Genomic DNA, 23,691 nt, shown 5'->3' on the forward strand with positions numbered 1-23,691 from the left:
TAACTTACCCAAGACTGCTCTCAGTATAACCCTCCTTTTTCTTGGGGAGGGGGAGCAGCTGTAGCAGCGCAGACGAAGATTGACACCTGGCTCGTGCCACGCCCATTCCTCGGCCATCTTTCGATCCACAATAATAAACCAGTTCGTACAGCGCACTGCTTGAGAGTGTAGTCGCGTTCCTTGACGCTCGCTTACAATATCATCACACCGTCTTATCTGAGCAATGAGGTGACATTTAACGTGACTCGACACCCCGTCTGATCTGTCGAGCTACTCATCAGGAGGCACCCTGTAAAATATTCTCGCTCTGCGGTGCATTATAGCTGCGCGCGCAATCGAATTTTCAAAACAGCCCGAGAATGCAGCCGAGGACGATCAACACCACCTGCGAGAGGAAGCCTGCGCATTGCCTCCTTTCTCTCTTTCAATTAAGAAACAGAATTCGTCCGCTACTGCAATGGACCATTTCCGACAATGCGTATGCGCATGCCCAGCCCTTAGAGTCCGCCATTTTTGAGCGGAAAACATCGCCATGAACCCACCTGCGGGCGACTGTCATGTTCATTGTGGGGAGATAATCGGTTTCAAGGTTACGCGGACGTTTGAGGTCTGGTAATGAGTACAATGCGCTTTCACTCTTTCCGCATTCTTCTTCCAATCTTCTCTTCTCCTTTCCCACGCAACGTACGTGCCAGTTCGTAAAGCGTCACCATTATTGGGGGGAAAGACACGACGTTCGACATTCCACCGCCAGGGGCGACGCGAATATGGAAAAGGTCCATTCACCGTTCTGCGAGTTCAAGAACCCGCAAACGATTGCGGCTGACCTGGGACCCGCAGACCTAAATGTTTAGACAAAAAGTGCGAGGCGCTTTCCAGAAAATCAGTTTTTTAGAAAGATCGAGACCGTTTTGCGCTTTATTTCCAAATTTTTCCATTCAGTACGCGGGGACGTTCAACTACGACTCGCAGGTGACGGTTGTTCTTCCCCATGGCCACGACCGCTGAAAGCACGTTCGTGATTGGCCACGGCCGTTGAAAACAGGATCCTGATTGGCGGGCTCTTAATTGTTACGTCACGTCGACGAGCGTGCAGGCTTTCTTGGGACGACGGACACGATCCTCGTGTGACGTGGAACGGTCCCCCCAGTGGCCTTTTGTTTCCCTTTGTTCCTTTCTTCTCAGCTTATACGCGCCGCTGACACGTACTGTTTGAGCTGCGCCGCTATACGTCACGAATCACGTGCCCCGGGATCATAGTACGTCATGAGTTCACCTCGTTCTGCGATGCGCTCTTTTCACAGGAGAAGATTTTTGAACAGAGGTCGCGCGGGCGCTCTGAAGGTGATCACCGCTCATCATTCTTTCGCGGGAGCTCCTTTTATTTGTTGCAGAACACACCGCAGAAAAAATAAAATAAAGAGAAAAAGAAAAGGAAAACAAGAATCGGGATCGCCTTAGTCCTCTTTTAAACCGTATAATACATTTTTACTTCACTTTTAATTGATTTTGAGCCGGAGCCCCATTGGTGCTCATAGAAAGCTGAACAATATGAAGTAGGTCAGCGTTCCCAATGCAACGTGCCTTACCAAAGATGATTTCATTTCGGTCTCAGCAAATAATGAAACACGACTCAGGCAGCACTTGTCTGCAACCCACTGGTACACGGAAGTAGCAGTTGACGTAGTCCGCAAACATGCCCTTTCAGTGTGTCAGTGTGCCGGCCATCTCAAAGATCGATGCATCGAAAGGTCGCAAGGCCAGTTCCTCCGACGCTCACCCCATTCTCTAGATCGTGACATCCTGAGAACGGGCCTTCCGTTTTATGGAGACGTAATCCGGAGAAAGTTGGCCATACGACGCTCTAAAAAGCATCGAACTCTTTCCCCAGTGTATAAGGTGGTACCAGCTCCGGTGGCGCAGCGGTAACGCGTGCGCTTGGAGACTGGGAGGTCCGCGGTTCGAATCCGCGGGCCGGCTGTGCCATCTGGGGTTATTCCTGGGTTTCCCTCAGATGTGTAATAGGCGTATGCCGGCACACTTCCCCTGAAGTCGGCCCATGGACGCAGCTATCCTCCCCCCGAGCGGATTCCGCTCGGTCTTCCACTTCACCCTTTCCTCTCCTCCTCTCCACACCCTTTCCCTTCCCGAGAAACATGCCGCCTAATCAGGCAGGCAGACCTCTCGGGTTCCTCCCAACGACACTCCTCCTCCTCCTGTATAAGGTGCTTGTCACTGAGCCGGCTCTCATGTAGCGCACCTCCTCTGTTTGAAAGGGCAAGTGTCACAGTGCGCTCAGGAATGTGATAGAAGTTTTCGAATGAGTAAACGTCACTGTGTGGCTAGGATATTGCTGAGCGACTAGTGCCATGTTTTCTCGTGTTCTACGTTTCTCCTGTCACCTACCTTGATGGATCCACAGTATACCAACCAGCTTAAGAGTTGCTGAATCGGCGGGCGATAAGGTTGTTTTGGTGTTGTCTTTAGGCTGCGTGCCCGAACTCGCCCTGGGGTACCCACGCTGGGACACAAAATCAGTACTGAGAGAGAAGACGGACCGCTAACATACCTGTTCGAGGCGAGCTAACTACGTTTTCTATACAGAGCCAAGCACGTTGGCTGCTATCTAAGAAATACATTCCTAGCTAAATTTTTGAAACCACGGGCTGAGCAAGGGAAGATTTTGGAACAATGAAAGTGTAAAACTAGAACAACTCTTCCGTTCTGCCACTCTTCCGTGCTTTACGCTCTTTTACTGTAAGAGTTGTACATTTTAGAAACCTCGCATTTCCAACTCAGTGGAATAGCCACCCGACAGAGACTCGGGGAAGGCACGTTGGACGGGGGACACTTGACGCCTCGGGGGGTCTTCGCGACCAGATGCTCGCTGGCAATAAATCAGTAGAGTGGGCCAAGGAAGATGCACTGTCCAAAGTTGCACGGTGCACGGATTGACAGCTTGGTCCGTTACCCATAAATACCGAGTAGTGGGCGGACAATTAGGAGGTGCCTGGTTCGGTCTAAATTCAAACTAGGCCAACCATGAGTTGGAGACGTTTGAACCGGGCTTCTGGGATTGCTGTTTGCTGGCGGGGGTTGTGTCTCAAATGTCACCCTTTTAAGCGGAGGACACAGGAAAATCCGTGTGGTGGAAGCCGCAACGACTTGATGAAGACGAGGCGAAAGCCCCGTGACTTCAGTCGCTATAGTATTGTCTTGTATATAGTTATGTAAATAACTATGTAAATAAAGCCCAGTTATTGTTCGAAAATACCGCCTGTCGGACGTCTCTTGGGAATATCTCCGATCTGTGAGCTACATCAACGGACCATCTTCCAGCAACAACGGAAGAAACTTTACTTTTACTGTACCTTTTACGCTTCTTGAGGTGTACCCGAAAAGTGACAGGGTGAAGTAAGACTCGGAAGAAGGGAATCCGCGAGCTACGACGAAAGGAGGGTAATATCCCCATTTAATTCTCTCTCTCTCTCTCTCTGTTTATTTGCTCCGTCAACTTTCATTGTTCCGATACGTCCTGCTTGGTAATAGAGAAGACTCGCAACGAGTACAGTATACGGATAACTTATCGCCTTTATTGTTCATGCTCGTGAAAAATTGGTCCAGACAAGAAATACCCAGTCATACGTATACACTAAACAAACCTAGCCCGTACGCTGGCGCAGTGACTGCCGACGGTCCTGTGGCTCTTCTGGGGCTCCGTAATAGTTCTCGCTGAAATAACAAAGAAAAGCTGAGACAACATCCGCGAACGACGCTTTTCGCATTAGCCCTGCACGACCGAAGAACGGCAAGTATAAGTCAGTCACGTCCTGCTCTTGTGCCTATATTGGGTGCTGTAGCGGGCACCACCACTCTACGCAGTCACGGGTAAGTTACTTTAAAAAAGTCACTAACTAGCCTGCAAAAAAATGTAACTGAGTTACAGTTACAGCTACGGTGTTAAAGTAACTCGGTAACTGTACAGTTGCCTCATAACAGAGAGAAAAAAAAGTCGAATAAATGTATTATCATAAACTTTGGTTTCGCGCTTCTATTGTGCTAGCATATAGTTTACCGAGTTGTAATATACAGGCGACTTCCCACGAGCACTAACAGCACGATGGGGGTTAGGCCATCCTGGCTGCGTGCAAAAGGTGACGAGATTAGTGGATGGGAAGAACGATGCTAGGGGACTGCAGTACCTGAGAAAATCAGTTACAGCTACATTTTACGGGTACTCTAAACAAAAGCGGTATATAGTTACAAGCAGGGCCGGCCGGTGGCTATGCTTTTCGCCTCCGAGGCTACCCGAAAGTTACATTGGCGTCCATTCATGCGGACTCTTGACACCCGCAAACTCCAGCACTGGTTGCAAGTTACTTTCGTAGAAAAACATAGTTACGGTTACAAGTTACTGCCCAATATGGACTCTCTACGTCGCGACTAGTACAGTGCGTCGACACCGAAACTACAGGAGCCGTATATAGGCGACACCTGGCGGCATTGTGACTCCACCCGGAAGTCTGCCCTGTATGGGTGCACCCATTAAGGTGCACTCTACTGTGCTCTACTCTTATAATTCCCCACGATTACTCTGCCGGAGTAATTCCACGGTCCCTTGATAGCTTTCTTGAAGCTGGAAGCCTTGAAGCTATCAAGGGACTGTGGTAATTCTGTTAAGGTTGACGGACCACATTTCTAGCCGTTCTTAGGTAGAACATGAAGATATGCTGTATACAGCAAATAGCGCGCTTTACCATCCTGGGACGTTGATGGGCTCGTCGCACGCCCTAGTGTTGGGGTTGAACACGTTCCCGTAGTCGCAGGACAGAAGACGTGGCAACCTCTTGCCGTAAAAGGTGGCGACACAGACGTAATGTTTGGCACAGTCCGACGGGTGAGCATACGGCGGGTTCACGAAGTCTTGGAGCTCATACTGCGATGGTTCGGGACACCGGAAGTTCAGGAAAGCTGCATGACGTAACAATCAGTACCCTGTAGGTAATTCTCGTGAGCACTGTGGAGGGGTTCTGTAGCATCTTACTTGCGCAGACGTGATTAGGGAAAGGATTAGGCCGACTGCGTCAATGTGTTTTTAGTATACGTTTTAAAATAAGAACTGCGTCAAACAACACGCTCTGTACCACAACCGTTGCGCCGAATGATATATAACAGTTATTGCTTCTAATTGGAGGAGAGAGCTGACCGAAGGCCTTTTTATCAAACCATATCGTACATGTATGAGGGCTTCTACCCTGAGTATTGGTAAATTTGATTATTTGATATTGGCTGAGGTGGTATTTGAAGACACCACCTATCAGAACTCTACATACGATTTGGCACGAAGCCAAGAATCTAAAGAAACGAAAAAGAATGCTTCGTGAAATTGAACACTAATTAGCTCCAGACGAAGCCACAACAAGAATTGTACCTATTTACTTACTAGACACGAAGGATTATGGTCCCGTACGTCGCTGCAAGCGTACGAGGTGACCGGCCAACGTAGGGTTGGTCCGACATCCTAACGTTTCTATCCGTATCCCCACTGATGTACTGTGTTGTACTGTATTCTAGGTGCTATACCGCGTCTTGTATTCAGAGACAAAGCTTGACAAACGTTTCAGGGATGCCCAGCACTGTAACTGCCAGCGATCCAACACGCTTTAGGGTCAACGGTTTATTCAGTTTCCAGGAGCATCGCGTAACGCCTACGGGCGCAGAGAGTGTTGCTACCATCATGCAGTTGCTCCCAGAAAACTATACGAGAGACTTCTGTCTGATGAGCCATACCTTCTGCGTCGCAGCGCTCGACAAGGTCAGGCCAGTCGCAGACACCGCGCTCTTGGTTGTAGGCAAGACCCTCTGGACAGTTGAAGTCGAAACTCTTGCCGTCCACGCAAGTGATGAACTTTCCACAGTCTGTAGGGTGAGTGTACATGCCCCACCTTCGTGGGCAGTTGCCCTGTCCTTGGGCTTCCTCTGCACAGCAAAGATACCATAGGTCACATACGTGGTGTGGTCAGACCACTTGAGTAGCACGGACGATTGACAACGGGGCTCCCATGAATGCTGTGACAATGTTACCATACGGGGGTAAGCACATATAAGATACTGAAAAAAAATACTTTTCGCCGTGTCTAGAGGTCTGTCGGACGGACCTATCTCTTTACGTAGGGGGATCCGTCGTGATGAGGAACGCGGCAAGTCCTCATATGCCGGCACCGTCCAGAGGGTGGAGGAACCCGTAGGAGCACGAAGCAAACTTGGACTAATCTGACTATGGACACAGTACCTAACTTAGACTGTAACCTGCTAGACTACCGTATTTCACGCGTATAAGTCGTACTGCAGATAAGCCGCAGGACCTGTTCTTAGGAATATCTTGAAAATTTTCCGGCAGATAAGGCGCGGCCAATACGACGCGACCGATTTGTGCGGTAAACCAGTGATGCAGGTACAAGATCAGTAGTGACTTTAATGCAGTGAAAATGGGTATCACTTATTGGACAGAAAGGGGGCTAACATCAGAAATATTACAGAGCGGCGAAACCTACAGGAGAAAGTGCCGATTGTACACCCTAGCCACAATTATGCGGGTACCCGGGTTCGAATCCCGGTGCCGGCTATGCTGTCTGGGGTTTTTCCTGGGTTTTCCTCAGACGCTTTCAGACATATGTCGGCACAGTTCCCTTAGAAGTCGGCCCAGGACGCACATTCCCCCAGGGCGTCAGTCGTGACGTTGCCCACATACGTGAGGCCGACAACGGCAAGCCCTATCGCCACCACCACCACCACCACCACCTATTAGAGAGCGGCTCACTAAGGCATTTTCTGAAAGCTGCGTCAATAATTTCCGTCGAGATGCTCCTCCAGGATGCGTCCACACACTGGACCACACTGGACGTGCGTAGCATGTCGGCTCCGACGTGAACCACAGAACCAGATCACTTCCGATCACTTCCAGAACACACGAGTCACTGTCACCCCTTTCGTTAAAGCTTGATTGAGGGAGTGTACCAGAAAGGTATCAGTCTGCTCGAACGTGGGCGCGCTCCTGTTACGCATACAGTGAGCCCTCGTTATTATGACCATGGTCGTTCCCGAAAATTTTGGTCATAATGCGGAATTGTCATATTAACGGGGGGCGTTTGCAGAGGTTTCACTGCATTGTTCCCCAGTAGTATGGTCGTAAAGCGCGTATGTCAGATTATCGGGGGTCACATTAACGAGGGTTCACTGTAAATGCATTTGCCAGGCATTGCCGTCATTTGCCAGGGCGCGGTGCTGTTCCGGAAAACACGAGACATTGTCGGCCCTTTCGTTAAATCCGGGGTATGGTGAAAATATCAAGGAAAAATTGCCATCAGATAAGCCACACCGGCGAATAAGCCGCAGAAACGCCCGTGAAAAAATAAAATAAAATAAAAATCGCGCATAAGCCGCGGCTAATACGCGTGAAATTACAATAAACTAACCTATACACTAAACGAAAAGAACCTAACTTGATCTAAACCGACATCCTATGAAGGGTAAGATAAAGCAGACTCGCACAATGTGACGTCAACCAAAACGACCCCCAGCCGACGCTACTCGTACTTACTATGTACTTTTTGAGTTTTGTTACTGTCATTATTCCGTATCAAGTTAGGCGGTTATACAATTGTCAGGACCCGTCCTGGGGGCCCCGTGACGTTAGAAGCGGAATACACCGGACGGATGTCAAGACACTTCCAATACTTTACCAAAATACTTCCAGAATGCTGTTTCTCTAGGTGACATGGAAGTGTCACAAAATTAATTCTTGGTTTTGCGAAGCATGACGCCATGGAGTGCTGCGCAATTCAAATCTGGCAACACTGCACTTGAAGGTTCATCTCCGTACGGCCATTCGCAGCGTGGGACGGAGTAGCGGAGACCAGAGGTCAGCACTGCTCGGGACCCTTGCCTACTCATGCTCAACTTATTCGTCACATTGAGCATGAGTGAAGATGCTCATGAGTATGAGTTTTAGGGAGTCATCACGTTCCTCCGTGTAGCAAAAATGTTCCAAAAGCCGGGACTCATGGTCTAAAAATAAAGCTTCAACACCGGCCTAACACAACAGAAAACAACATTTTGACCATGAGATTGCTCTTAGCCCATGCTGTTACCATTGTAACTGTTCAGGATATGGAGAACAAACAACAACTTTATTGTGAGATAATGAATAGGGAGTTTCATCACCAGGGGCGATACTCTACCCCATTACTGGTGGTGATGCGGGGAATAAAAACAATGAACCCCTTCGCAATAAGGATCCTATGGTATCCAGAAAGGTCAAGCGAGCTTTGAGGGCAGAGAGTTGGTGGGCTGGATGCGGGAAGGTTGGTAGTGTGAGCAACGGAGTGTGAGCTTTCCGCATGCTTCGCCATACCTTTCGTCAAGACGCCGCATGAGTTCATCGAATGCGCCTCGATGTGGCTTTTACAGCGCAGTGGCGCTACTGCTTCAGACAAGCTGACTCTCCCCAATAAGGAGAAGGTATCACTGGACTATTACAATGCTTAGACTGATAGTGGGGAGGGATCTTCTTAGTGGTACTCGTCCCGCTGATCTGCATAACGCACGAGGTAGTCCGGAGCACGACCTACTATAGATTATAACGACCATGTCGTGGGCACCCCTTCCCAGCGCCGCATTTTTGGAAGGTAGCGGTGGCGCTTCCCATCGTCCCAGTTATTGCTTCCTCAACTTCTACAATACTTTGTACTTCAGCTTACCTTAGTATTTCTGTACAAGCGGTGGACGTTCCACAGATGTTTCATTCTGAGGTTGATTATCATCATCATTCTACGCGTTTCCATAGGCGCTCTCGCTGTCGTCGGTGGTCGTACATGCGCTTCTGCGCGTTCAGAATTCAAATTTCCATCGTCCAATCGTGGCGTGCCGATGAGTAGCGCCCCTGGCGGATCGTGCGGACGGGCTCCTCATAGGGGTTGCTGGTTGTGACATGGTCGTTATAATCTAGTAGGTCGTGGCCCGGAGACGTTCGTTACCGCTCGCTACAGCTCTCCGTTTGCTCCCTTCCTCCCTCCTCAGCTCTCTATATCGCTCATGCTCATTCACTTCCCGCTCCGCTCTCCGCTTGCTCACTCATGCTCAACTCGTTCGCCACACTGAGCAGGAGTGTCAGTCTGTGCTCGAAATATCGACGGCTCTCGCCTGGACACTCTTCTCGTAACATATTCGTTTATGTGTCGTTGCAATCTACAGCAGGACCAGTATGTTGCGTAAGTGGTTGCGGCAACAGATCTCCGCCACACGACGGAACAGACGGCACCGCAGGGTGACGTCACGGTATCCTCCTGACGAATCGCCGCAGTAGGAAAATTGGGTTCCTCTTCTCCTCATTTCGACTTATGGGATGGGAATCAAAAACGAATTTGTTATTTGTGCAACATGAACACGAAGACCGTATTAGGTGTTAAGGAGGAGGTCTGTGTTTGGTACAAAAGTTCACCTAATTTTGTTCGCATTGCTGAGAAGTCCCCGCTTTGCTCGGGACAGCTCCAACGACAAACCGTTGCTGTCGTGCTTTTTTATACGTTTATCCGCGCTCCATATCATACTTACCATCTCTGGACTGCCAGCAATTAAGCTATTAAAGTGATCACGGTGACTCAAAGTAGAATGAATGCCGACCAACATGCGATGGCATACCAATGCCCCGATGCGGTTCACCCTGACCTAACCGAACTGCGCTTCGTACAAGAATAACAACACCCCCCCTCAAAAGTGTTGGGTAAGCGTCTAAGGCATACTTGGAGGAAAGCTGCTGCGTAATATACTGGCGAAAATGTTTACGCGACGGCGTCCGCCTCGGTCATGGAGTCACCGTGGTAAACTAGACGTACAAAAGACAGTAGAGTCATTCAGACACATGTGTCACTTTACATCAGCCTTGCCATACACATGTTGTCATGACATCGGAGGGATGCCAGTCCGCGTCAAAGAATGCCGCTTCAAGTGTGGATCTTCTGCCTGTCTCTGTGCATAATGTGTGTTTATATGTTTTGTGTTTGTCTCATGGAGATATCTGTATATTATTCCACAACATGATAAAAAACAAAACTATCAACAGCAATCAGTTAGAGGATACGTTGAGCTGCCATTATGTCCTCTAACTTTAGCATGCGATTCAACTTTCTTGTGGGCCATGGACACGTTTTTCAATCATGTGGCCACCAGCTTTATTGCCTATACTATATGCTGTTTTCATTTTACCTTATGGAAACTAAACAACATACAACGGCAAGGGGCGGCATGCCATATAATACTTCGTTTATTGTAAAACCTTCGTACGCTGGTTAGCAGCATCGTTAGCCGCTCCCGTTCCGTGCGTTCCGTACAGTCAGCAGGCAGGCGCGACAGTGACAGAATAAACAGAAAGACAACGAGCAAATGCACATGCACTCTTATAGAAAGCAGCAGCGCAGGACACACGGCTCGGCACCTTGAGGCGACCACGAAACTTACGCTGATAAGGACGACCTTCGCAGTTGACGCCAAACTGGTCACAGTGGAGGTATTTGTGTCCGAGGTCTACGTTGAAGAGAAGTCCGTCTGGGCAAGTACCGACCTGGACGGTGCCGTTCTTGCACTGGTAGTAGGCGTCGCAGTATGACTCGTGCGGAAAGTACCCGTCGCCTTGTGGGCACTGGCTGTGTCCTGGTGTAAGTACATGCACATGCAGGAGTTAGCCCTCCGTTAGTGCTGAGCACAGAGATGAGGTTATCGGAAAGACTTGGCAAAAAGAATGGACCGGATACGACGGTTACGTAGGGCTGAAGCCAACGAAGCTGACGGGCTGATGTAGAATCTTATAACATATAATATATTCTTGTTACATTTATCACCTAGGTATGTCAAGAAGAAATGTGACCCGACGAAATTCTAGGTATATCATGCCAGGCACTACGCTGCCTTCTTGTGAACACGATGGAAGGTATCTGTTCTGAGGCTGAAACACACAAGCATGCGAGCACAGCACAAGAGGTTTGCGTGCTCCAGCCTCAGAACCGTTACTTTCCATTGTGTACACCAGATGTCGTTGCCAACTTACTTATGTTCAGAGCCGTTTATTAGTAGAGTTTGGCCATTGGGAGGAGCCTGTGTGAGAGCGCGCCTTTTGACGTCACACGATGGGCGGAGCCAAGACCAGTGGCACCATTTTGCATCGGAGCCATAACCTTAAAATGTCCCATTCCGCCATTTTGGAGCAAAAGTAATCTGCACGTGCTACCGCGGCTCGGCCTTCATTCCTGCCATGTGGGAGGAGAGATGATGGCTGTGACGTCACGGCAGCCCTCTAGCGGCAAAAGGTTACAGAATGGCCACACTCTCCTCATAAACGGCTCTGCTTCTGTTCCATGTGCGTGTTTAGGAAATTTAGTCGCGAAAGTCGCTCTACCGGCAATCAGCAGATGCATGGACTGGCTCTCTCGACGACTGCTTATGTTTCAATTGGCTTCTAATGCCTTCTAATGCCTGGCTAAATACAGCTGGGAACCAGAGCAAGGAGCAATGCCGTTCTTAGCTTGAACACGACAGTAGACAAAAACAGAGGACGTGTGTATACCGCGGCGCACGTGGTGGAACCTAACATGATTTTCAGCTTGTCCTATATCTCCATGTCAAACTTGTTGTGAGGCGCCACAACACACTAAAGAAACTTCTATTTGAGAGATTCACCCCTCAATTTGTAGATGTGACTTAATCTCGACATGACTTGCAGATGCCTCGGAAGAGCGCCAATGCACTTCAGAAGCCCTGTTCGACTTGAAGCGTTCTTACGCAAGCGAGGTCGGCTTGACACGCGTTGTGACAATGTCAAGTCAGCGTTCAGGCTACCTTGGATCCGTCTTGGACAACGAAACATGACACTCAGAATCTTGTCTTCGCTTGGCATTACATGAGCTGATGCGTCACCAATTTGTTTACAGAGCCCTTGCAAGAGCGTTGGTGCCAGATGACAGGCTTGGCACACATTATAAGTCCTCACGCTAAGAAATGTCGCGTTGTCATACTGCAAGGCAAATTTTAAGTATAAACTTGAGCGAAAATCTCGCTCCCAGACGCAGTTAAAGTTAGCAGGCGGCGACTTGACGAAGTAGGTCAGCGGGAGGGTCCCTGAGAGACGCAAACCGTCTTGACCGGCCTCGGTGGCTCAGTCGGTAGCGTGTTCGCCTTCTGATCCCGAGATCGCGGGTTCGAACCCGGCCGAGGACGCCAGCAACTTGGTGGCAGGGTACATGTTGCTTAGACACGCCGTCTTCCGCGAGGGACGTTAAATACGGGGTGCCGTGTGATGAGCTTTCATCGCACGTTAAAGAACCCTCAGGTGGGCAAAAGCAATCCACAGACCGACCGCTGTGGCGTCGCTCATGATCTCAGTTGTCTCGCGACGTAAACACCCAATTATTATTAAACCGTCTTGAGCGAGCTTGGGCTTGACTTGCACAGGTCAAGATGCGGCTTCAGGTCAGGTAACATTTATGAATTCCGGGGTAGGTCTATAGTAGCACCACGGTCTCTACCACGGAGAGTGGCAGCACTGAGGGTAATAGCATTCTTCCTCTTTTTTCGCTGCGGTGTGTTCTGCAACGAATAAAATGAGCTCCTGCGAAAGCAAGACGAGTGCAGGCGGCCTATACAGAGCTTCTGTTCCTCAAACACCAGTCGTGAATAGAGCGTATAGGAGAACGAGGGAACGTCGTGACGTAAGGTGGCCCTCGATCACGTGTCTCGTGACGTGAACTGCCGCTGCTCAAGAGGGTATAGACCCATTGCACGACGTTTAGGGGCGCTCTGAACCGCGTTCTACAGCGCCAGTTGTGGTCGTATAACCGGCAGTTATAGTCCGTACACAGGCATGTGGCATGCTTACGCCGCTGCTCTGAAAAATCGTTGCGCAATGATTTCCACAAGAGAGGTGACGTTCCCGGTACAGCGGTAAGGCAGGGAACACGCCGGACACGACCGTCTAGTAAGGGCACTGCACCAGAGGAGGAAGTTGGCGCTGCGGTCGCCGGACGAAGCTTCCATAAGCGGCGCGTGAGCTGAGAAGAAAGAAAAAAGAAAGAAAAGAAAAGAAAGAAACAACAAGAAGAAGAAAAGCGGAGATTAGGGGACTTTTTGATGTCATGCGAGGATCGTGACCACAGCTACTTCCACGACTGTTTTTTGTGAATTTAATTGCGCACTTAGAATACAGCGCAGTGCGAAAATATTCTGCACGGGTGGCTCCTGATGAAAACCTTGACGAATCAAACACGGTTTCGAGACATATGAAATGTTAGCTCATTGCTCCTGTAATATCTATAGTTCATTATGCCAGGCACACCTTACTGCACCGAATATACTGAGTACAGCTCGTTTTCTTTCTACTTTAACTTTTAACTAGTAACTAACTTTTAACTTTTTTAACTATAGTCACAATTTTACCATTGTTTTGGTGCATTATAGCCTCAGTTGCTTTTGCGCCAATAATATTTAATCATCATCATCACCATCTTTTTCTTTCTAAGGGCGCCAAACGAAAATCGACGAAAAGCACAGATTTGGATTCGAATGCAATTCGAACGTAAGTCACTTCCCCGCTCTCCGACCATGTCCAGTGTCTGTACGTGTTTCCAGATACGTTTTGTCAGTCCGTGTGACAGCCTTGAAGACGCTCCGAGATGCGACGTGGTCCCCCGATTGGGATGCTGCCAGTTGACCAAGGCCATATGCCCGCAGGTGGACACGACATCTTCTTCAATGACATTTACTGATAAACATCGGCGCGTATACTTTTACTTCCTTACTTTCGGTCTCTTTTCGGCCTGAATTGCGCCGCAGCCGTTCGACGTGCTTCGCATGCGACAGAAAGCTTTCAATATCGGGTCTATATGAATGAGTATTAAATTGACTTCTTTCTTCCTGCTTTGTGAGTGATCTTTTCTTTTCATATTTTTACAACAAGAGCACTAAGAGTTTCCTAAGCCGAATATCAGTGGAAATGGACAAACTGTGTCTGATATTGACCTTTCCGAGTGCATGTTTGGGCAACGCCCCGACGTATCGCTCATCGGCGTCTGCATGCGGTTGAGCGTTTCACGATGCGCTCGAAAATTAAAAAAAAAAAAGTAAATGGTTCTCCGCCACGTCCTTGAGGGCGAAACGTGTTTCTCTGATATAACTTATAAGCACCAGCATACAGAGGGAGAGAGAAGATGAAGAAGGAAGTTATTCCTTGTCTGCCGCTGTCTATTGCCCTTGACTCTTATGGTGAATTCGGGTGGTCATTTCGTGGCAACTTTTTTTTGCCAGATCCCGCCTGTTCTCGCCAGTTTTACCAGATCTCACATGTTCACGTGGCAACTTTCCGAGCGCCAGGAATTTGCCAGTTAGCACTTTTTCTAGCTCTCGAAACGATCGAGCAGCGGGTTGCAAAAACTACATCCGGTGTCGTCACACACGCACTGCAACGGTGGCGAGCGCCCTCATTGCGCCCGCACGTTGAAGTTCACGTGGTTTAGCAGACGACGGACGGGTGACCGCTGTGCCCCTAGCGTGATCCAAGTGACTAAAACCGCTAGATTCCTGGCACTCACGTGCGGGTGGCAAAGGTCACGTGATCCAACTCGAGCGCCAACCAAGCAGTTTCCGAGCGCTAGCCCGTGTTGCCATGAAATGACCACCCGAATCCGCCATTAGAACAGAGCTTTTCCGCACGGCGCTCTCGGAACCAACTAATCATCATCTAGAACGATATCATTCTTCTTCCTGATTCGTTGAAAATAGGAGTCGCACGCGTTTTGTTTTTCATCAATATTTACGTTGATTGATAGAAACAAAGTGTACACCTACGATTTTCATCGAAAAAGAACGATATCATCCTGAAATGACAAAGCACTCGCTGAATTGTGATATCCGAGGCCGTGTTGGAGACTGGGAGGTGCTTGGTTCGAGTCCAACCATCAGCTGCGCTGTCTACGCTGTTTTCCCTGGATTTTCCGAAGACATTCCAGACGAACGTCGGCACAGTTCCCCCTGAAGTCGGCCCAGGATGCCTACTAACTCCCCTGTCCCCCATTCCTCCCTGCTGTCCTCTCTCCATCTGTCACCATCTGTACCCCGCTCAGAGCCACAGTTGCTTCGCGGTGCTAACACGGAATAAAAAAAAATCGTCAAAGAGAGAGAGAGAAATAGACCACAGACTTCGTCGTGCAGGGTCTACAAGACTTATTCAGCGTGATACCACTGACAGACATTTTCATAAATGAAAAGAGAGACAAAGAGAAAGAAAAGAAAGTACTTCAGGGACACTTCCTTATTTGCTCCCATCATTCCACGCAACTAAGATGTTATGCCGCATGTCGATATATGGCATTTGTTTGATTGGCACCAGAATTGGCGCGGAATAAGAGCGTCGTATTATCGCCCCTCTCCTCTTCGATGAACACCCCGCGGAAAGCAAGGAAGGGGGGTAAGTGGTCCCTCGTCCCCTCCATAAAAAGCAAGGCTACGCAACAACGAAACGAAACAAACAACAAACGAATAATGGATACACTGTAAACTGAAAAACACCCTTATGGGTGTAAATGGCTTGTCCTATAACTGACACCTCTTTTTACACCATATGGTCTCAGACCACCCTTTTCAGAGGGTGTATGCTGTGTAAGACACCCTTTGAAAGGGTGCTTTTCCTTGAAAATGCTTTCTTTTGCACCCTTTAAACACCCTTCTAGGAGGGTGTAAAGTTGTTAAACACCCTCCTAAAAGGGTGTGTAAAGGGTGCGAAAGAAGGCATTTTCAAGGAAAAGCACCCTTTCAAGGGGTGTCTTACGCAGAATACACCCTCTGAAAAGGGTGTTCTAAGACCATATGGTGTAAAAAGAGGTGTCAGTTATAGGACAAGCCATTTACACCCATAAGGGTGTTTTTCAGTTTACAGTGTAGAGTGAAAAGACGCCAACCGTTCTCGAAGGTGAGTTATCGCGGACATCCTATCGGAGAAAGTATGCAGCTACAATTCGACGAAACCATTTTAAAATTTGTTAACCCACCGGGGGTTTTCGGGCAAAAGTGAGATCGCAGAACGGGAGACAATCCTCGCTGAAAGACATTAAATGCCCTGAAACGCGCACGCGCATTCGAATACCGTGTTTTACGGTGTATATAACGCGCGCGTTATACAGTAAAAAAAAAAGTGCTCCGAAGAGGTCCTGCGCGTTATCTAACGGTGCATGTTGTACACTGAAATATTTTCCGACAGAGTTCCTTTTCTGGTCGGTGACGTACAAATTCTAGTCTCTTCCGGGGTGTGCTGTGTGAGTTTCTCACAAATCTCTTATAGGGTCAGTTGACAAAGCCGGCGGGATTGAGCAGTCAATAATCCTGAATTCATTTCAGAAGGCTGGCGTGATTGAGAAGGAACGGGAAACTAAATAGGTTTCAAATAAAGCATATCCATATATTATACACCGCCTTGGTTTATTGTGTATACTGGTGGCAGTAAGAAGCTTGTTGCAACATTGCGGTGCGCGTTATCCATGGAACTTTTTTTCAAATTAGGCCCGTTTTTAGGGGTGCGCGTTATACACGAGTGCGCGTTATACACCGGAAAATACGGTATCTGTTGATGAATTTCGATATGAAACTACATGAGCCGAAACTAAAACTGCGCCTCGAAAGGACAAGAAGACGCAGGCGCCGGCACAATAAAAAAAATAAAATAAAATAAAGTACAAAGCGGTTTCTTCGCAGGGCCACGAGCTTCGAAATGTATGCACGGCAGTGCAGTCCTTGATGCCCGGATGAAGGGATTGAGTCTCCAGCTCGAAAATACGTGAATGTGCGCCAGTATTTATTTCGTGCTCTCAAATGCTTCCAGCAAGACGAGTGTCGGAGTGAAACCGTAATTCTATAAGCTTTCGACGAAGGATAACCACTGACTTTATTTGGACTCGTTTTGACGACCTATACGTGCAGTTCCGCTGAAAGCAATTAATCGGCTTACCGAAACGAGTATTTCATTCCCTCGGTATGACCCGCCAGAACATGCGTCAGCGGGAACAGGTTTGACCCCTGCTATGCGGAGGCTATCCACAGTCCGTGGTTGCGCAATCCCCAAGTGGTGCATATATTCCCAGCGGGCAGACATTGTACGATATCTTGAGCACCATTTTGAGTCTAAATACTTTCTCGAAAATACCTTCGTTAGTATATTTTGCCATCTTACTTTGTACATTTTCCGAATGGTATATTTGTACTCTTCTATGCCCTCTATGTTTTCCTTCTTCTTTTCAATGAATTGTGGGGAGAAACAACAACTAACTTATTAGACCCAGAATATATATGGAGGGGCCTGTTGGTACAAGACTTGTAGTCTTAGATTCAGTTTGATTAAAAGGGTCGAAAGTGGGACGACGGTGTGTGTTGTCTCATCCTCTGTAGTCGCCACACTGCGAGTCAAATTAACTTATTCGCAGGATTACTTCTTGAAGAAACAGGAGAAGGTCGAAAGACGAACACTGTGGAATACAAGTCCAAGACCTAGCCCATAATGTCCACGCGTAAATGAAACTCAACAAAACACCAGCGTGAGGCAATATTAACATCGAGTCAATACCAGCTAGCTTGACGGCTCCTGTTGTGTTCACCAATCATGTTCCGGACGAATATTCAACTACCTTAAATGTATCTTTTTTTTAAGAAAAAGAAGCTTTGAAGTATTGCATTTACTCTAATCACTTCCGCTTTCCCAAGTATATGCACGGTATCATAGGTACCATCTATCTTCATTATTTAGTATGGTATTTTGAACATATTTTGATAGCATGTTGTACATTCCTGCCTGCGCGCTGGTCTCGGCTGCACACGTTCCCTATCCGTGACGTCACCATTGTACCGCGTGGTTCCCGCGCTTCAGTGTGAGCCCACATAGAGGTGGCAAGGCCAGCTTTTTGTTCCACTCGCAGAGCTCATACACGATCGAAAATTTGGTATACGCCCTCCGAGGCGGGAACATGGCCACATATAGGTAGAACACGTGGAAAGACATAGTTAGGACATATTTAAGACATACTTAGGACATAGTTAAGACATGTCGCCACACTGCGCAGACAAACTTTACGTGTAACATTACGGTACCATTATTATAGTTAGGAAACAAAGAATCTCGGTCAGATCTACGAATGTCAGCCAGCGTGAGAATTGTGGGAACGAGAAGGTTGGAGATAAAAACAGAAAGGTTACGAAACTATCTATCCTCGTGAAGCGCATTCTGATCGAAATATGGCAGATGGAAAAAGTCAGACAGCGGTAGCAATCGAACCACTACGCACCTCTTAGTTGACGCAACACCCTGACGCGCCTGCTTCGACACGTGGATAAATTGTAATTTCGAATGGGAAAAGTCACAGAGCGTAACCCCAATTGTGATCGATGTAATGCCGATAAGTGTTTTGGTCTAAAAATGTCGTCATCAATAACACGGAGCGAATAAACTTTTTCCTACCTTCATATTTGACCCTTTTATGGGGGTCGCGCAGTCCGAAGACAGCAGTTTCAGAAGTGGCATGTGGGGGTTGAGGTAACACATTACGCCACTCGACACACGCGGAAGACGTTGCATCATATAAAGCGTCATAAAACAATTTTTCTGGCAGCGCCTCTTGCAATTCGCCGAGCTTGCGTGTACGTGCCTAGCCGCAGCTTTGATCTTTCACATTTTAAAGAAGAAAGTGAACTGTAGAGCAATTACACCTTGTAGCCTCCTCCCATTTTTCCTCGTACGCCTTTTTGTCATCTTTAATCAGCATGAATGACACTCTTGTAGATTGTATCTCATTACGGCCGAAGTCTCATTACGGCCGATGTCTCAATACGGCCGAAAGTCTCAATACGGCCGATAATCCTTTAATTCCCAAGTGTCTCATTACGGCCAAAGTCTCAATACGGCCGAAGGCAGTCTCATTACGTGGCCGCCATGTGGTGCTTTTGGACGAGGTTTCTATAAAGTATCAAAATCTACACTATGAGCTGAGTGGTATATGGAAGTGCATGCGTCAGAAAGAAATCGACTCACACAGACAGCCGCCATTTTTTACGCTTGCGGGGGTCGCGTCGCCGGTCTCCGCCCCCACGCGTGAATAACATATAAGGACGCATTGCGGTCTCTGGAAGGTGATAAACGGCGAGAAAACAAATATGGGCGTCTGTTATCTACTCTATTATGCCGTATTACGCTTTACTATGCAGGCTGCGCATTGTGCTACAACGTAGTATGGGAAAGAATAGTTCCATCTCAGTATTTTTCGATGTGTAACGCGCACACCAAGGAAAGTGGGGGAATATGGAAAATGTCGAGCGGATAACGCCCATCGATGCGTAACGTGGGTGAAGGCGCCGGCGCGAGCAGTGCACAGAAACTGTAAAGGCCGACCTCCACGGAGCGAATTTTTTGCCAGTTGTTCGCCGGCACCAGGTCCATGGGACGAAAAACTAGCAGACGATGTCGGAAAATCTTGTTGTGATATCACTGTTGCCAGAGCACGACGCGAAAGCATAGTGAAATATCAGTTGCTCAAAAAATGTACTTAACGCAATTTGCAACTAAATCCAACAACTGTCTTAAAAAGTGTGTCCCGTATTGTACCAAAAGGCATATTCGAAAGGAAGATGTGTTTCTTGGCAGAGAATGCCTAGCGTTCTAGCGGTGCAGTAGGCGAGACGGCGAGCAGACGACAGCATCTCACATAGCAAGAATAAACACGACGACGACTCACGAGAGCACACGAGTCACGTGCAGACGGCAAGGGAGCGTAAGTGGCGCACGCTCGTATAGCACGCATCCCGTGTTCATTCGCAGTTGAAGCTCCTGGAATCGCGGACGCTGGGCGACGACTGCGCCCGGAGGCCGAAGTTCCACCCCGTCTTATGTTGAGCGTTCACACGGTGCCAGAGTATCGGGAATGGCGTATTGCGCACTTAGCAGACGACACTGTCACCATCTTTTCCCGTCGTCTGCTACGGGATATCTTGTGGCTATGTGGCGAGACGTTCCCCACGGTGATTAGTTGCGCGTGAAGACATGACGTAGAGCGCTCATCACGTGACAGCAGAAAGCTATGACGTTTTACGTGTCTTCTGCTGTAGCATTCTGGGGAATGTCACTCGTGTGAACGATCTACGCCAATGTCTAGCGGTCGGACCATGACCTGAGACAAGAGGTTGCACGGCTATAAGCATGGCTCTTCCAGGAAAAATTCCTGTGTGTCACGCGCACCGGCAAGCAACGCGACTGCATCTTCGAGAAATTTTCTACAATGTTGAACACGCCGCAAAATACGGTACATTGCGCATCAAACAGAAGTGCGCGTTGCTCCAGAAACTAAATTCGTCCGAGTATATACTATGGCATTCGACTCAGCATCCTTGACGGCGCCTGACTAGTCGTCGCCCGGAAGTCAAATAGGAAGTGCGGCTAATGTGTGTTAAGAGGAACTCTCTGAAGGGCTTGGTCGTGTGTTATGATGATTAACGTCGTCGTCACCCGCATTTTGCACAACTTTGACCTCATTGCGCCCGCGCGCCAGAGTATATACTTTAAAACAGAAAGAAGGCCTTTAGCGCTGGAAGTGCGCGGATTCCTGGGTAACCTACTTCTCCGCGAAATTTATTTGGCTTTCTTTACACCCGTTACATATTTCCATATGCTTGAGTTGCAGCATCTTTCTGGGGGTGCCCAAGAAACTCCGGGCTATACACTTTCATCACTGCAAAAAAATTCGCGATTGACCTCTCCCTGTTTGTAATCAAATGACGTCATAGTGTTCGACAGCGCCACCAATTTGGTAGAGTTGAACTACGCTCGAAGCTAGAGGCCAACAAGGTCGCGCCCGAAAGCCACGGTCTTGAGGGGATTATCATGGTCCAATATTTACCATTATTTATTTACCAAGATTACCAAGATTTCAGTCTCTCTACCAACGTCATGATGACGTTTCTCTGGTAGAGGTCTATTGCATGCATTGCAGCAGGATCGCACTAATAAGCGCAAAAAAAAAAAAAACATAGAAAAGAAAATGCAGGAATGACAACACGCACATACAAAGTCTATTATGAACAGAAATTTTTGTTCGCGCACGTATACATTTTTCGTTAGCACTATGTGTATGTTGTCTTTACTGCGGCTTTTTATCGCTTCTATAGAGCCGGATGCCTGAATGCCAACGGACCCTGTTTGTCGTTTCAGTTACAGTCTCAGAGCTCATCGCATTATCGTCGTGAATGCAAAAAAAAAATGTCCCAGGGGCCGATTACAAGCGTTTCGTAATTGAAGGGGCGTGCCAAATTATAACGGGACTGACATTTTATGAATAGGCTCGTTTCACGTCCGTATAGCAAGAGTGGGAAGACCAAGTTGGAAGCTTAAATTTCATCTTCAACGGACGTATGACTGTCTTTAATACGAGTATTTACGATGATGATGATGATAATAATAATAATAGTTTGAGTTTCGTCATTCATCACAAAATTCCGTATTAAAGATGACCGCCAAACTGGTAAATACATTCGTAAGTAAATACAGATATAAACCGTGGTACTTTCGTTCATACAGATTGATCCTTTCAAAGCACTTTATGCTGACAGCTTGGAGGACAGTATCATTGCAACTGCACAATGCGACTGTATTTCCACTTGCATCGTTCGTGGCTCGAAAAGAATGCCCACTTCCTAAACTTTGTTGTTTGATTGCCAAATGTAGGATCGGACAAGACGAGACTTGAGTCACGTCCCTAGACCTCGAAAGCTGAGGGGAACCTTGAAAAAGGCATTCGTTGCTCTGGAGGTTAACAGTGTTTGAGATAGACTACTGTACAATGTCCAGAGGGCCGCGACAAAAAGAATATTACGCCAACCGAATGGCATACAAACATTTACGAACCTCAAGAGCAGTTCGTTTTGCAGGTTGCTTACAGCTTTCACTACGCTTCTGTTGCTCTTTCGTTGCGTCTCACAACGCAAAAGTGTGAAAACGTGAGTGTTAAAGGGATGAACTACTATTAAACTCAGGAAGTTTCCCAAACTCTGGGAAATGTGTATGCAGTTTGTACACCAGCTAGCTTGCCTACTATATTTCTTCCTTCTATATGAAACTTCAATATTTCTTTGTTTTAGTTTTTCAGACAAGGGAAGCATATACGCACGTATCAGACATGCAAGCTTCAGTCATGTTTATCTCCAGTGAACCTTATACTATCACAATGCTGCAGCGTTCCAATTTGATTTAAGACTTGCTCGTCGAGAAAGGAAAGGAACTCACATTGAACGATCCACATCGTAACGAAACATCAACGCTATTTCGTAGTTTAAAGAGGAATATATTGCCAAGGATGAACGTATCCTTGGAGTTCAGATCTCAATGATAAACTAAGTATTTATATAATTTTATTTGCGCCGCACTAAATTTGTAGCCTTCCTGTACTTTATCGGGCGATAAGGAACAGCAAACTGACAGTCAATTTCCATTCTGTCGGAACAGGGCATTTTGCGCTGTTGATTCATCGTCCCAGCAGAGAAACTTTGTTGTTGCAAATACTCGAAAATTTGTCGTTGCCCAGAAAGCTCAACAAGAAAATATAGTACGATAACAAGTGGGAATATCACATCAAACTATAATTGGTATTCAAGAAAAAATTCTCAACGCTTACCGACAGCAATGAGTGCCAAGAGAGCTAGAAGTGCGCGGAACATGTTGAACGGCCAGCGAGAGTGTCGTCGTCTGCTAACTCTCTCCGCAGCAGACGATTACAAGCGCATCTTCTGCCTTGAGGAGGAGCGTCTTTTTCGGAATTTGGGTCACGTGCGGTTTGCGGTGGCGAATCCTGACCCCGAGGGTCACGGGGGGTGATTCCCTCCCCCATAGTCCACAGGGTATAGTAGGAATCCAATCGAGATGACAACAACACCCGATGAGATGCGATCTTGGCAGTGACTAAGCAGGATTACGGGAGCTCTATAACATTTTGACGATCCGTTCTTTAGTAGGCATTTGCGATTAACTATTTGAGCAATAATTATAGAATCGAATAAGAAGCGAATACAAGTAGCACAGCCGCACCGGATACAAATGCAGTACGTGCGAACAGCAGGTATAAGCGTGTATGCAACACGTACAGCTTGCAACAGAAATAACTTGAACGCCATTCCGGTCTGCGGTAGCTGGTGGTGCTTAGTAGAAATAAGGGCGGAGGATGTTTTAAGTCATGTATTTGCAGCTCGAGAGTCGACCGCCGTTATGAAGGCGTTGTTTTCTGCTATACGCTGCCAGGGTGGCTCTCTTCCTGCATCACAGGCGAAGCGGTGTTCAAGTTCAGTTTTGATGCGCGCCGTACTTAAGCTTGTATACTTTAACTTGTATACTTGTAAACTTGTATACTTTAGGATCACTTTTTACAGGAGGCTGTACGTACAGCGAATAACGTTTTAGGGAATCGTTCGTTTGTTTTATGGAACGTCGACTGCAGCATTGCGCAATGTCATACGTCTCGCAGACGACATGGAAAGCAGACGACATTTCTCTCTCTCTCTGTGTGAAAGATAACACTGGCGCAGCCGACGAAGAAACTTTTGTCAGTGATAGTGTGCTAAAAATCGCGTGAA

General features: G+C 47.6%; 1 protein-coding gene across 1 annotated transcript; it reads right to left on the reverse strand.

The window, feature by feature from the left end:
- Positions 1-3,573: 3,573 nt before the first annotated feature.
- Positions 3,574-22,846, reverse strand: LOC135369324 (protein obstructor-E-like). The gene is made up of 5 exons (XM_064602925.1): positions 22,740-22,846; positions 10,516-10,707; positions 5,791-5,979; positions 4,758-4,971; positions 3,574-3,732 (listed from the first exon to the last, which is right to left on the reverse strand). The coding sequence occupies exons 1-5, from the start codon at positions 22,780-22,782 to the stop codon at positions 3,663-3,665; spliced, it is 708 nt and encodes a 235-aa protein (XP_064458995.1). The 5' UTR covers positions 22,783-22,846; the 3' UTR covers positions 3,574-3,662.
- Between the last annotated feature and the right edge of the window lie 845 nt (positions 22,847-23,691).

Source organism: Ornithodoros turicata, chromosome 9 (assembly GCF_037126465.1).
Source record: "Ornithodoros turicata isolate Travis chromosome 9, ASM3712646v1, whole genome shotgun sequence".
NCBI classification, from domain to species: domain Eukaryota; kingdom Metazoa; phylum Arthropoda; class Arachnida; order Ixodida; family Argasidae; genus Ornithodoros; species Ornithodoros turicata.

What these genes read in the sequence shown, in the direction of transcription:
- LOC135369324 (XM_064602925.1), bottom strand. Translation starts at nt 22,782, where the DNA reads ATGTTCCGCGCACTTCTAGCTCTCTTGGCACTCATTGCTGTCG. An exon ending in CGAGCGCTGCGACGCAGAAG is followed by an intron (nt 4,972 to 5,790) that starts GTATGGCTCATC and finishes TACGTCATGCAG; the next exon opens with CTTTCCTGAACTTCCGGTGT. An exon ending in CCCATCAACGTCCCAGGATG is followed by an intron (nt 3,733 to 4,757) that starts GTAAAGCGCGCT and finishes TTGTTATTTCAG; the next exon opens with CGAGAACTATTACGGAGCCC.